General features: G+C 47.3%; 1 protein-coding gene across 1 annotated transcript in view; it reads right to left on the reverse strand.

The window, feature by feature from the left end:
- Nucleotides 1–1799: 1799 nt before the first annotated feature.
- GPRC5C (G protein-coupled receptor class C group 5 member C) overlaps nucleotides 1800–15556 on the reverse strand; it is a 133720-nt gene continuing 119963 nt past the window's right edge. The window contains exons 4-5 of the mRNA XM_078654235.1: nucleotides 10194–10313; nucleotides 1800–5073 (exon numbers count right to left, since the gene is read on the reverse strand). Of these exons, the coding sequence (XP_078510361.1) occupies nucleotides 5044–5073; nucleotides 10194–10313 (150 nt within the window). The 3' untranslated portion in view covers nucleotides 1800–5043. The remainder of the gene's footprint in view (nucleotides 5074–10193; nucleotides 10314–15556) is intronic.

Consider the following 15556-nt stretch of genomic DNA (forward strand, 5'->3'; position numbering starts at 1 on the left):
GTCTGAAAATATGTTGGACTTGTCGTCAGATCCAGGGGAAGGAGAGTATCAGAAGTGGCTAAAGGCTGCCTGAAGGGACAATTCCAGGTTTCAAGTGTCACATTGACATGTGCAGAGTTTTTCACTGATGGGGCGACCTCATAGCCCTTGATCATCTGGGTATAGTCGTAGTCCCAAAAAGGTGATCCCTTAGGGAAATTGCTAATGAATTTTTTCAGCTATTTGAGACACCTAAAATCTAACTATATCTTTATAAATTTATAGATCTTTGTCAGTGATATTTCAAAATACTCAGAAATGGACTCTAAGGGCCACCTATATCGACCAATATTCCGTTCATAAATGGGCCGATTTGCAGAATCGGTCTGTTTGCGAAAACAAAAAAGGCTTTTTACATGTATCAAACCATATTTTGAGATTTGGTAACCTTTACCGAATCACAAAACGGGTTTGCAATTCTGTATTTAGAAGTGGCGTGTTTAGGGCATCCCTTCCAAATAACGAATCGTAACGGTATTTATGAATGTTTTGTGACCGTGAATGCGGTCGCAAAACATTCGCAATGTACCATCAACATCAAGTTAGTGGTAAACCATTCGCACATGGGAAGGCGTCCTGAAGGGGAAGGGACCCCTTCCCCTTTGGGAATGGTTGTATAAACGTTTTTTAATAGCAGGCAGTGGTCCCATGGATCACTGCCTGCTCCTAAAAAAATGAAAAGAAAACTTTTTATTTTCTTTATTTAAATGCAACCCGTTTTCCTTTAAGGAAAACAAGTTGCATTTAAAAAAAAAAAAAAAAATAGATTGCTTTATTTAAAAGCAATCATGGACATGACCCCAGCAGACCACCATTTCAGTGATTTTAGCGATTCCTAGGAGGTCGCAACTTGCGATCTACCTCATTAATATTAATGAGGTAGGTCGATTTGCGACCCACTAAGAATCGGTATATGAAACTTGTGGAGTTTTAAACATTGGAAATAGTGATTACCTAATTGCAATTCTCAGAAAATGACAAATTGATAATAGCAATTCCCAAATTTTATATATGTGGCCCTATATATGACAGATACGGGGTTATACACGTGTACAGATCTAGTTTAACTTTCAAATAAACAATCTCAAATAAGTGCAAACATTTGTTAAAGCACTTACCGGAATTGTCACATTTATGGACACTTTGGCATCTGCCGGATGCCAGTCTAGGTGGGGCATGCAGCAATGAACGCATTTGGAGCTTTACTTTTTAGTAGGGCTCAGTAGTGCACGGCCCCAAGCTCAAAACCAACACATGACTGTCAGAATCGGTCATACCCATGTCACCAGCTGGATTACAGCAGCTCTTGATGAATTGATATTGTATTCTATTGATGTAAAACTGAAAAGAGTATTAATTATCCCTGTGATCAGGCTAAGGCTATTAACAAGTCTTTAATAAAATACCAATAAACATAACATATAACAAATTCAAGTTACTCCTAGGTGTCTGCATGGTGCATGAAGGTAGCCGTCAGTGTCAGCCACTCCATGTAATGGAAGTTTCCTGGGGAGACGTATTTACTTCCACATCATTTCTTTAAAATGGATGCCATATTGTTCAGAGATGCGCATTTTTCCAGAATATGACAGGCGTAAACGCATTTTAAAGAATGTATTTGGGAAGGAAAAGAAGAAACTAAGCTGTTTCACACATATCGATTTCATTTCTAAGAGTAAGTGCATATTATTTTACCCCCAAGAAATATTTCATTTTAAAACTGTTCAGGGTTTCCATGATACTAGTAAAGAACACGACGGTTTTAGCTTTAAATAACAATTTATTCATCTGTACATATTCACACAAAAGCATACAATCCCATTTTGTCCCCGAATTGTAAAAATAATAATAGATATATACATCATGGTATCTAAATACAACTGGCACAAAAATCATGATTTGAAAGTCATCCAAAATGGCGGCTGTAAAGGCCACATTATTGTAGGTCATCTGCATATAGTATAGAATAAATATATAATAATGTCTATGTATATACAAAGGCACTGCATTGGATATCCAGTGGTGTGACTGAGGTGCCAGAATAGGTGAGAACTTGAGACTTAACCCTTCCTGCACCTTCTTTTTTTATATGTCGATCCCTTGTCGTTGACCTGCATCCTCCTCAGAGAATTAGAGCCACAGGATGAAAAGGGACGAGGCATCTGCTCTGGGTTCTGATTCAATGATTCCCTCTCACCCATCACTGGAAATGGCTCTGCCCAGTGCACCTTGAATTAGCTGGTCATCATTTATTTTGTGTCCTCAGTTAAGGGGTATGTATTTGACGATGTCTTCATGCACCGGAGCTTAACTCTTCACCCTAGATTGCGGAGTTTGAACATTGTCAGCCTGTTCATATTTTTATTATTAAAAATGCAAAGAAAGCCATTTTATTGCAGGCCAGCTGTATATGCTATAGTTGAGAAAATATTGCATGGGATATGTATTGATCATTAGAGAACATCTATTTACTTTAGTTTTTATACCCGTGTCTCAGGCATTCGGCAATTGGCTTTTGGCGCCTGATCCAGAATACCTGTGAGGGTCTGCATTTGACCTCATGGTCACAGGTTCAAATCCCAGGGGGTCCACTCAGCATTTCATCCATCTGAGGTCGATAAAATGAGTACCTTTGAGTTTGGTAACAATAAACATCTGTTATTCAGTGCCTTGATACCCTTGGGTGGAGCGTGTGCTTTACAACTACTGTGTTATGTTATACCAGGATTACGATGTTATAGTCGGAAATGCAGCACACCTGCCATCAAAATGCATTCAGTTCTCAGCTGTAGTGCCTGAGACATCTATTGGCATCAGTGCTATGCGCAGCCATTATCCACACCACAAGCACATCAAGGGCATTTAGAAGGGACACTGACTTCCCCACAATTTCCCTTGATGGAGTGAATACATGCGCCATCAGAGAAAAAAAAAGGGAGAGTCCTAGGACACAAAAAAATTCCTACCAAGTGGATTGATATTTGATTTCATAAGGGACCTCCCCGATTACTCCAATAACCAACTGCTTCGTTTTAATTAGTCACTGTATAATATGTCACTGTTGGTTTTGGTCACTATCCTGGGGCACAAAAGTCACTTGGATCACTTTTTATCTTGTATATAGTGTGAATACACATCAATTGTTTTACTCTTTTTTCATATGATTGTTCTTTGCTAAATAAAAGTTATGCCCATGCTCGTCTGAAGTGGGCTTGATAGAAAAACCTTTGTTTCTGGGCTCCAATTTCAAAACTTTGATTGATTCCACATTGAACCATTATAATAACAGAGTTAGAAGGGCAGATCTCCCCGTTCTAACTACAAACTCTATTTTGGATACAAGGAAATAACATACCTTATTTTATTTTCACATTTGTTGTTCAAATGAGTTCATTGTGAACATTGTTTGTTGGCTGAATGGCTATACCCAGTTCGCAGGGACATATAGGTTGCTCTTGTTCCTTGCTAAAATCAGATGGGGTGGCATATGATGCCTGGAAGCAGAGGTGGACTAGCCGGTCTGGGGTTCATTGCATTTCTCAATAGGCATGTGCTTTTGGACGTGAAGAAGGTCTGCGCCACAGAGAGTCATATTATGAACCTCGAATATGGGACTCCAGTGATAAAGTGAATAAGCCATACCAATGCTGGAGACTTTGGAGAGAGGAGATACTAGAACACTGCCTTTGCCCTCAGAATAGATGACCACTCTTCTCGAATGAATTAGAATCCTCACTTCGCTCAACAGATGCGAAATGTACATTTCTTGCACCCTTGCAAACTAGGGTGGAACCATTTGTGCAAATCGGCAAACAAGCAGCCCAGCTACCCTTGGAGCCACTTATGCATTTCCTATGCATCAGATTCCTTTAAAATGCATTGTCTTTATTCAGTACATAAGATATTTGTTGGGCCTATATTGGAAAATATCCATGGTTAATCCTTTGGAATTGGCACCTTAGAGACTCTGTTTGCTCGGCTCAAGGCACCATGCCTGTTAAGAAAATGGGATTAAAGGTAGTCTTTTGACTTACAAAGAAAGGGTCAGAATAACCTTAGGAGGTGCTGGAAATCCACTGGGGGTGCCAGAGGCAGAAGTGAAAGGTCGTGTTGGATAAGCTGACAAACGTATTCTTAGAGAAGAGGATGTAGCCTAACAGCTAGGGCGGTCAAGCTCTAATCTGGGGAACCACGTTCGAGTCTCGGCAATGACGCTCAACGTCCTGTGATTCTGGGCAAATCACTTAAGCTCCCTGTGCCAAAAAAAAGAATGTGTCCTTGTGTAACGCAACTGGTGCTCATGTAAAGCGCTCTGATACCTTTGAGTCAAGTTTGTGCTATATAAAAAAAACTTACAATAAAAAACTGCCTGTATCCAATGTAGGCCTGATGTAACAAAATGAGGGAACAACATATATGATGGTTCATATTTGAAAACCTCTATGAAGGCAATGGAGTGGGATGACAGCTCTCTTCTGTTTTCAATCGAAAACCCCAACACATATAAAAGCCAATTTCAAAAGGACTTGCAATGGTCATTTAGAACCCCATGGACCCGGAGGGTGCTTTTGAGTTCCCTCTGAAATGTTTGCTGAGAGCAAAGGGCAGGAAAAGGAATGCCAAATAAGTTAGGTCCTCATTTACCTGGACCCTCCACCAAGAACCAACACTGAGGGCGCTTACAGCTGTGAGGGATGGTGCAGGGGTAGTAGAGCTGATTTTTATAGAGGACTCCCAAGTTCAGAGCAAATCTGAGCTCAATCACAACAAAGGCATGGAGCTTCACAGTCGAAACGGACTTTGGGTGGCCCCTGGTGGGCGTTGCACCGCAGCAAGGATTCTCAGAGAGAGATGAGACACCATCAGCTTGGTCTCTGTTATTAGCCTCTCCCGGGACACCTGCTTGGAGTCTGATCAGTCTGTAAATTGCTAGGCGCTTGGGAGAATGGATGTAAAAGCTGGATAGCTGGGCCCTGGGAACGCTGCAGCAGAGGGCACTACCCCTCACCACCGGGCATTGGGGTAGGACTGGACCTGTAGCAACAAGAATAAAATGAAAATACAATTTAGTGAAGTCATTTTTTCCAAGCTCAAGTCAAACTCTTATCAATTACAATTTCCAGAAATTCTTAATGTAAAAAACGGAATTCTTAAAGAACTTGCATGCTTCCCACTACTAACGTCTACAACATTTCAGGCTCTTGAATCGTGAGCTACAAGGGTGCCTTTGATGCCAGCATTTCTGAAGTTGGATCGGCCTTCAACAAAATGAAGATAGTTCCCAACCGGCCAGTGTGTTCCAAGTATGGGCCTAGAATGAATAGGTTGCAGTGGACATTCAAGGCGGAGAGATGCAAAGGCTTAAATATGTGTAGTTTGGGAGAGATGGAGTGATGAACGAGTCATTTAAGTACCAGGATCGATGAGCACAGCTCAGGCATTGAACATCATAGGGCAGAGTTGAGGTTCTGGAACAATGGGTGATGAAATAAGTGTTACAGGAGGTGGAAGGGGCGCCTCACGAGAACCGAAAATGGCAGTACAGGCTTGATTGTCTTTCAGTAGTGGTAGTAGGGAAAATATTGCATCAGAATTGTTAAAGGCGCAAGTCACTCTAGACTCGAGGGATGTTAAGGATAGTTAAGAGGAAAAATAGAGCAGTGACTAAGGCCCCTATCCTGACAGCCACACAGTAGTGCAGCCTCCCGCGCAGACACTGAGCATCCAGTAAAAATGACTGTGCGGGGCTGTGGGAAGTGCAATTTGTGCATTTCCATTTGGGAACAGCATCTAACAAACTATGGGGCCTCTTAGGATGGCGGATGGACCTGTGTCCGTCCGCCACCCCCGAGGTGGAGGGACGCCACAGGGGCAGCGGCGGTCCCTCTGTTGCAATTAGGATGTGACCGCCACCCTGGCGGTCACATCCCGTATCTTTAACCTTGCAGCGGGGGCTGCTTCAAGCAGCACCCGCCGTAAGGTTAAAAATGCATGATTTGCATTTACATGCACAACGTGGCAGGCACCGCGCGGTACCTGCCGCTTTGTGCATGTAAATGCAGGGGGGTACCATAGGTACCCCCCATGTGCACCCCCCACCCCCGACACCCTGGGCGCCCGCAGGGGCCCCCCAGAAGCTATTGTCCACATGCTTTTCCACGGCGGTAAATCCACATCGGAAAAGCATGTTTACAAACTCATCGTAATTTGCCTGGTGGTGTCTAGCAGACACCGCCACCAAATTGCGTCCAACACCCCACGGATCAGCGGTGGATGGACCTGCCGTCCGCTGCTGATCCCACCGCCATCATAAGCTGGTGGTGGGTGTTTTGAAGGTCCGCAGCGGTGATTCCGCATCCTCCGGGCCGGTGGTGGCTTCCACCGGCCCGGAGGATGCGGAATCACCGCAATCATAATCGACCCCTAAGTTATTAGTTATTACCCATTCTCGAGTTAACAAAAAGCGCACGTGCTCTACTTTCCGGACTGATTTGCCCCAGGTTTGACTAGAGAGACACTCAGGATAGTAAAACCTTTACAGCGTAAACTTAAACGTAATTTTTTTTTTTTTAAACTTACAGCGCTTGCAGTTTGCCCCCTTGTTTTGATAACGAGTAGAGTACAAATAGGGATTTTCACCCTAGTCAGTATTTTCAAACCCTTCGTGATCGGGCCCTTCACTAGCGACTTTGACATCAAAACAGACAGAGAAATATGCAGGCTAGGTGGGCTTGGCGGCCCCTGATGTCCCATCTACAGGACCAGGCATTTCAACACCAGATACTGAATAAATTGTTCCGATAGATTAAAAGTATCTAATAGTCCACCAGCTCCTCCACTGGCCTTTTTCCATGCCACCCTGCCAGCGGCCAGCAAGAGCTTCCCTGCTTTGGAAACTCATTCAATGGCTTTAGGAATGAGGATGAGTGCCAGCTGGCTCATGGATGGAGAACTAGCAATTATATCATATAATGTGATAGCGACTTTAGCAGTGCAGACCCTCGCCTGATCTGAACATAAATCAACAGAGTATTTATAACTCTACATGAGAAGTGTTTGCAATGAGCCAACAATCTCCTGTGGCAAGGGCGTTGCGCCCGGTGTGGACTTTGGCCTAAGAGAGTCCTGAGTGTAATGGAGCCAGGCAACGCCCTGCGCAGTGGCCCCATGTATCCTCGAGCTCTCCCAGTGTAATGGAGCCAGACAACGCCCTGCCCAGTGGTCTATGCATTCTCGAGCTCTCCCAGTGTAATAGAGCCAGACAACGCCTGGCCCAGTGGTCCATGCATCCTCGAGCTCTCCCAGTGTGATGGAGCCAGACAACGCCTGGCCCAGTGGTCCATGCATCCTCGAGCTCTCCCAGTGTGATGGAGCCAGGCAACGCCCTGCCCAGTGGCCCCATGTATCCTCGAGTTCTCCCAGTGTAATGGAGCCAGACAACGCCCTGCCCAGTGGTCTGTGCATCCCGAGCTCTCCCAGTGTAATAGAGCCAGACAACGCCTGACCCAGTGGTCCATGCATCCCCGAGTTCTCCCAGTGTGAGGGAGTCAGACAATGCCGGCTCAGTGGTCCGTGCATCTCGAGCTCTCCCAGTGTGATGGAGCCAGACAACGCCCTGTCCATTGGTCCATGCATTCTCAAGCTCTCCCTGTGTAATGGAGCCAGACAACGCCCTGCCCAGTGGTCCGTGCATCCTCAACCTCTCCCAGTGTAATGGAGCCAGACAACGCCCTGTCCAGTGGTCCATGCATCCTCAACCTCTCCTAGTGTAATGGAGCCAGACAACGCCCTGCCCAGTGGTCCGTGCATCCTCAACCTCTCCCAGTGTAATGGAGCCAGACAATGCCCTGTCCAGTGGTCCGTGCATCCTCAACCTCTCCCAGTGTAATGGAGCCAGACAACGCCCTGCCCAGTGGTCCGCCCATCCTCAACCTCTCCTAGTGTAATGTAGCCAGACAACGCCCTGTCCAGTGGTCCGTGCATCCTCAATCTCTCCCAGTGTAATGGAGCCAGACAACGCCCTGTCCAGTGGTCCGTGCATCCTCAACCTCTCCCAGTGTAATGGAGCCAGACAACGCCCTGTCCAGTGGTCCGTGCATCCTCAACCTCTCCCAGTGTAATGGAGCCAGACAACGCCCTGCCCAGTGGTCCGTGCATCCTCAACCTCTCCCAGTGTAATGGAGCCAGACAACGCCCTGTCCAGTGGTCCGTGTATCCTCAACCTCTCCCAGTGTAATGGAGCCAGACAACGCCCTGCCCAGTGGTCCGTGCATCCTCAACCTCTACCAGTGTAATGGAGCCAGACAACGCCCTGTCCAGTGGTCCGTGCATCCTCAACCTCTCCCAGTGTAATGGAGCCAGACAACGCCCTGTCCAGTGGTCCATGCATCCTCAACCTCTCCCAGTGTTATGGAGCCAGACAACGCCCTGTCCAGTGGTCCATGCATCCTCAACCTCTCCCAGTGTAATGGAGCCAGACAACACCCTGCCCAGTGGTCCGTGCATCCTCAACCTCTTCCAGTGTAATGGAGCCAGACAACGCCCTGTCCAGTGGTCCGTGTATCCTCAACCTCTCCCAGTGTAATGGAGCCAGACAAACCCCTGCCCAGTGGTCCGTGCATCCTCAACCTCTACCAGTGTAATGGAGCCAGACAACGCCCTGTCCAGTGGTCCGTGCATCCTCAACCTCTCCCAGTGTAATCGAGCCAGACAACGCCCTGTCCAGTGGTCCGTGCATCCTCAACCTCTCCCAGTGTAATCGATCCAGACAACGCCCTGTCCAGTGCTCCGTGCATCCTCAACCTCTCCCAGTGTAATGGAGCCAGTCAACGCCCTGTCCAGTGGTCCGTGCATCCTCAACCTCTCCCAGTGTAATGGAGCCAGACAACGCCCTGTCCAGTGGTCCGTGCATCCTCAACCTCTCCTAGTGTAATGGAGCCAGACAACGCCCTGCCCAGTGGTCCGTGCATCCTCAACCTCTACCAGTGTAATGGAGCCAGACAACGCCCTGTCCAGTGGTCCGTGCATCCTCAACCTCTCCCAGTGTAATGGAGCCAGACAACGCCCTGTCCAGTGGTCCGTGCATCCTCAACCTCTCCCAGTGTAATGGAGCCAGACAACGCCCTGTCCAGTGGTCCGTGCATCCTCAACCTCTCCCAGTGTAATGGAGCCAGACAACGCCCTGTCCAGTGGTCCGTGCATCCTCAACCTCTCCCAGTGTAATGGAGCCAGACAACGCCCTGCCCAGTGGTCCGTGCATCCTCAACCTCTCCCAGTGTAATGGAGCCAGACAACGCCCTGTCCAGTGGTCCGTGCATCCTCAACCTCTCCCAGTGTAATGGAGCCAGACAACGCCCTGCCCAGTGGTCCGTGCATCCTCAACCTCTACCAGTGTAATGGAGCCAGACAACGCCCTGTCCAGTGGTCCGTGCATCCTCAACCTCTCCCAGTGTAATGGAGCCAGACAACGCCCTGCCCAGTGGTCCGTGCATCCTCAACCTCTCCCAGTGTAATGGAGACAGACAACGCCCTGTCCAGTGGTCCATGCATCCTCAACCTCTCCCAGTGTGATGGAGCCAGACAACGCCCTGTCCAGTGGTCCATGCATCTTCAACCTCTCCCAGTGTGATGGAGCCAGACAACGCCCTGCCCAGTGGTCCATGCATCCTCAACCTCTCCCAGTGTGATGGTGCCAGACAACGCCCTGCCCAGTGGTCCATGCATCCTCAACCTCTCCCAGTGTGATGGTGCCAGACAACGCCCTGCCCAGTGGTCCGTGCATCCTCAATCTCTCCCAGTGTGATGGTGCCAGACAACGCCCTGCCCAGTGGTCCGTGCATCCTCAACCTCTCCCAGTGTAATGGAGCCAGACAACGCCCTGTCCAGTGGTCCGTGCATCCTCAACCTCTCCCAGTGTAATGGAGCCAGACAACGCCCTGCCCAGTGGTCCATGCATCCTCAACCTCTCCCAGTGTGATGGTGCCAGACAATGCCCTGCCCAGTGGTCCATGCATCCTCAACCTCTCCCAGTGTGATGGTGCCAGACAATGCCCTGCCCAGTGGTCCATGCATCCTCAACCTCTCCCCGTTTGATGGTGCCAGACAACGTGTATCCTCGAGCTCTCTAAAGGCCACCCGCCCCTGGTTCCTCTTACCTGTGATTTCCTCCCATCTTGTGCAGCATAAGCGTCTTCGGCGCGGATTGTCGAGTTGTTGCTGTTCACCTGAGTGTTTGCAGTGGCTCGAGGGATGATGACATCATAGGGAGTTTCCCCCTAGGAGCATAAAATGAAATTCAATTAAAAAACTGATGCAGAGAGTACGGGTCAATCCTCATTTCCATCAGAGCTATAGTATTCTTCTGCGGGTGAAGGGCTAGTTTTCAAAGCAACATGAATCAGTGATCAGGTACCAATGAACATCTGTTACTCAGCGACAAGATACCCTTCTGGGTAAAGGTGAGCTTTACAAATACACATGTTATGTTATGATATATAACTAACGTCAGTCTCAATTTGTGTAACTCATGCACAAGAGGACATATTTATCCAAATTCAAAGTCAAAATGTTCTTTATTCAGTTGTAATCACAGCCATAAAAGTGCACTTTCATTAAACAAACAAGGTTATAGTAAAAACAATATAAAATGTATACATATATACACATTCACTGCAAGACTATATTTAAAGCTGACGAAATAAAAACATTCATGCGTCTCGCTGTTATCAGTCAGCCTGATTACGAGTTTGGCCGTGTGGGAGCGGGCCGCCATGCCAGTGCCCCCCTCCCACACCGCCAAACTCATTCCCCGACTGCCCGCCAGATTTGGTGTTTTCTCCTGTTCTGGCGGACGGTGCTTTGGCGGTCCCAGGTGGCGAGCATTAGAAAGGCACCGCAATCGGAATGCCAAAGCAAGTTCCTGCACAGCATGGACTATTAAGTTCATGCCATCTTGGCACTTGGGGTGCATGCATACAGGGGGGCACAACATGTGCGCCTCTGCATGCATTCCCTGGCACTGAGGCAACAGGGGGCCCTGTAGAGCCCCTTCGTTTCCTCACCACCACACTTTTCATGGCAGGTTCACTGTCATGAAAACAGTGGCAGGGAGAAAACTTGTAATGTGCTTGGTGGTGCCACAGCAGCACTGCCAGCATATTGTGGCTTTACACTTCTGCAACATCACCGAGGGATCACGGATCCCCGGCGGTTGCAGCGGTGCTTTGGCGGTCAGACCACCAAACTCTTAATAGGGCTGTCGGCCAGCCGGTGCGGGTATGGGTTTGATGGTCCATCGGACCGCCAATTTTACAATTAGGCCCATAATCTGTTCTTAGTTCGCAGACAACATGTAATTTAACACAGCGTAACAGCTGAAGAGTACCTAAATGTTGTTGTATGCGAAAGAAGGCCACCTTCGACAATACACAGTAGATGAAGACTGCAGTTCAGCCAGAAGCCTAAGTATTTATCTGTGCTCAATCTTCTGCTAGAGGCTGACATTCGTATACCCCCAGACACCAGCCCCAAAGTGCCGTCTAACATGCTATAATGACCAATCTCAGAATTGCAGATAGGGCCACTAGTAATGTCTGTTCACACTAGTCGTTCATATGTCTCAAATTCCTCACAGTGACTGCATATGTTCCCCAGGGAATAACATCTACCTTGGGCTTCTCACACTGTATGCCATTTACAATAAGATCCTTACTAGCTCCGACCATGCACACCATAAATATCAGAACCTGTTCAGAAATAACGCAAACCGCTCAGAGGTAACGCAATCCATTCAACTCTCCTTAGAAGCCATCCTACTCTGTTCAGCTCAGGAGTCATTTAATCCCTGCAACTCTTGCTCATGCTAGAGTATTGTAATCTATTCAACTCTTCTTTCCTCTGGAGTATTAGAATCCATCATTCTCCCCTCGGCTCATGAACATAGAAATCCTTGCAACCCAGGATTATTGTAATCCATGCAACTCACTTTCGCTCGCGTATTAGAATCCACCCTACTTTCCTTTGCTTAGGAGAAATGAAACCCATATTACTCTCCTGTGCTCAGGAGTAATGCAAGCTGTCATACTCTCCTTTGCATTCTCTCCTCTATTTAGGGGTTATATAACCCACCCACTCTCTTTTGCTCAGGCATATCAGATGTCATCCTACTCTCCAGTGCTGGAGAGTAATTTTATCCATGCTAATCTCCTTTGCTCAGATGTATTAAATACTATCCTGCTCGCCTTTTTTCAGGAGTAATGGAAGTCATACTACTTTTATCCAATCAGGATTAATGCAAATCATACTACTCTCCTCTACAAAGGAGTAATGGAATCCATCATACTCTCTCCTCTGTTCAGGAGTAAAGGAAGTCATACTACTCTCCTCCAGCCAGGAGCAATGGAAGCCTTCCTAGTCTCCACTTAGGTCTAATGAAAATCACCTTAATCTCCTTCACTCAGCGACGGCAGAAGTCATTGACCTGTCTTTTGCACAGGAGTATAAAAGCTATATCTCCCACACACAGGAGTAATGGAAGTCATGCTACTCTTCTCCACCCAGGAGTAATGGAAGCCATCATACTCTTCCCTTGTCAGGAGGAATGGAAGTCATACTGCTCTCGTTCACCCAAGAATAATGAAAGGCATCGTACTGTCCTCTGCTCAGGAGTAATGGAAGTCATACTACTCTCCTCCATCCAGGAGTAATAGAAGCCATCATACTCTCCACTATTCAGGAGTAATTGAAGTCATACTATCCTCCTGAACCAAGGAGTAATGGAAGCCATCATACTCTCCTCTTCTCTGGAGGAATGGAAGTCATACTACCCTCCTCCACCCAGGAAGAATGGGAGTCATACTACTCTCCTCCACCTCCACCCAGGAGTAATGGAAGCCATCGTATTGGAAGTCATACTACTCTCCTGAGCCAAGGAGTAATGGAAGCCGTCCTAGTCTCCTCCGCTCAGGTGTAATGGAAATCGCCTTAATCTCCTTCACTCAGCCGTGATAGGAGCCACTGCCCTGTCCTTTGCACAGGAGTATTAAAAGCTATACTACTCTCCTCCGCTCAGGAGTAATGGAAGCCATCCTACTCTACTCCACTCAGGAGTGATAAAAGCCTTATTTTAATGTACATTTTGCCACCAGTACTCGAGGTCCCCTGATTCTTATTTCTATTTTTGGATGTCTATTTGTCGCTGACCTCGCATAGAGTGGCGCCAAGGTTCGCTTTAACAATGTTTGCCAGGTGTTAAGCATTAAATTTGTCTCACCTGAAACAACGCGAACCACGTGCCCATCACACAAGAAGGACGTGCAGAGGTGCAGCGCTCTGACGCAACACAAGGGCATTGTGTGGCGTTTCGCAATATTTAAGAAGTTTACACATACTTGAGTGACAAAGGGCTTCTTGAAGCTAGCTCCGTGCCCTAAATGGAACGATTTATGTGTTTACCTGCTGGCCTTGAAAGGGTGGCACCCGCTGTACAAACGGATCGATGTGCCTGCAGATACCACTAATCAGCGTTCCAATGGAAGGTGTGAATCCGGGAGCGTCGGAAGGGGTGGGGGGCAATAAACCACGAGGTCACCCGTGGCCTGCACCTTGGCCTCGTTCGTCACTCAAGGTATTTTAAGATCAGATCTTCGTGTTCGTCATAACTGTGAGGTGGCCGCAACACTTATAAAACCTCTTGAAGGCTGCACCCAGTACGGTGATGAATACACAGTTTGCAAGAATGAGGGGAGCATGCCACCGGGATGATTCCACTTTACATTGTGAAAAAGGGGAGTGGGGAGGATATCCATTGATGAAAAAGTTGATTACATTCTTAAAATCAATCAAACCGTAATGCAAGGCTCTAGGCTGCTGCGTTGCTAACGCACAATGGGGGGAAGACCCAGAATGCCTGGAGAAGCTGTCACCTCACGTGCTCGAACCTGAACTCGTCTTTCAATGCCCGCCAATGAATGACCTCGGAAGAAGATGAAACATGGAGGAAGAGGTCTTGAATGAGATGCCTCTACCAAAATTCGGGACACCCTTACCCCTTAATTTTGGTATGAATCCAATCATAAGGGCTCCAGGAACTGAACACCGGGCTATTTAAGCTAAACTCTGTACATAGGAGGTGTGGGGGCAAGAATATCGCATTCGTAAGCTGTTGGAATGGTTCAGCCACAGGACAGCTGTGGGGCGAGTAATGCAATGTTCTCCCATAGCAAGATGAGTGATTTGTGTAAGCATGAGGAGGGAGGGTAAGCAAATGGTGAGTAAGTATTAGGAAGGAGTAAGTAAGTTGTTGCCGTGCTCTTTGTAGTCAGATGATACTTCTAACGTGGACGAGTGTCATGGACAGAGGAGGGCGGCGGTGTGATAGGGGCTTGAGTTAGGAGTACCGAGGCATTGCAGAAACAAGAGTGAGTTCAAAACCAGCTATCCAACTCATATCCAGTTCAGGGTGCTAAAGGCACACCTCTCCCGCTCTGAAGACTGTGTTGGCATCGAATTGAAGGCGCTATGCCCGACTCCCAGTCATCTTCAACACCAGGCCTCCACACCACCTTAGTATAGTCTACATATTTCATACACCTAAAGTTGGCTTCTCTTAGAATTTTAAATGACGTTTTCAAATAGAGCCCAGACTCCGCGCCAATAGACCTTTCTTTCTTTGTAATGCGTTAATTATTAATTATGAGCAGCATAATAATCTCTAATTGAACATCTAGATTGTTGTATATTACTTTTGCCTCATTACTCTCTGTTGTCCGAGTACCCAGTTGTCTTTCTTTATAAAAGGCTGCACATTACATATCATTTGTTTGCAGCAGGAGGGGTCAAAATCTAGAGGAGATGAGGGTGCAAGAATGCAAGTGCCCCATCCCAAGGGCTCCAGTGACCTCAGGGGCTGGCGTGAAGGGGCGTCAAGGCTTTCCTGAGCACGGTCTGTAGTAATTGACAGCCTCGACTCCAGCTTTAAGTTGGGTGTAAACACCAGTGTTTCCTACTTTCGGAGATTGGGGAGGGATGTCCCAGAGCTTAAGAGCCGTGCCAGGTGAACCATGTTGGGGAGAACCTCACCTTCACCCTCACGCCCCATTCCAAGATTTCTGTTTAACTTCATTCATGCACAGTAAGTTCTCTTCCTGCCTTGCCATGTGTGCTGTAGAGGCAGCAGGGGCCCTTTGTCAGCCTGAACTAGAAAGCTAAAGGCGCCTGGAAAGGTGCTTAAAGTCTCTCTGCGTTGTCCTCCCCGTTCCATGCCCAGTAAGGAAGGTGCTTGAAGGGTCACTGCAGAGATCGGGGAGCGACTTCCAGATCATGGAACCATAGCCTGGCATAACAGATTCCGTGGTAAATGAAACGAACACTAGTGAGTACATAATAATGTTTCATACTATCAAAGTGCAGAGAAGCATTTCAGTCTGTGCCAGGCACTATAATACGGACCATCATTCATGCTACACTTGAAATTGTTAATATACAGGAACCCAAATACAAGGCGAACAAAGTGCTTTGC

This window comes from Lissotriton helveticus, chromosome 7 (assembly GCF_964261635.1).
Source record: "Lissotriton helveticus chromosome 7, aLisHel1.1, whole genome shotgun sequence".
Classification (NCBI taxonomy): domain Eukaryota; kingdom Metazoa; phylum Chordata; class Amphibia; order Caudata; family Salamandridae; genus Lissotriton; species Lissotriton helveticus.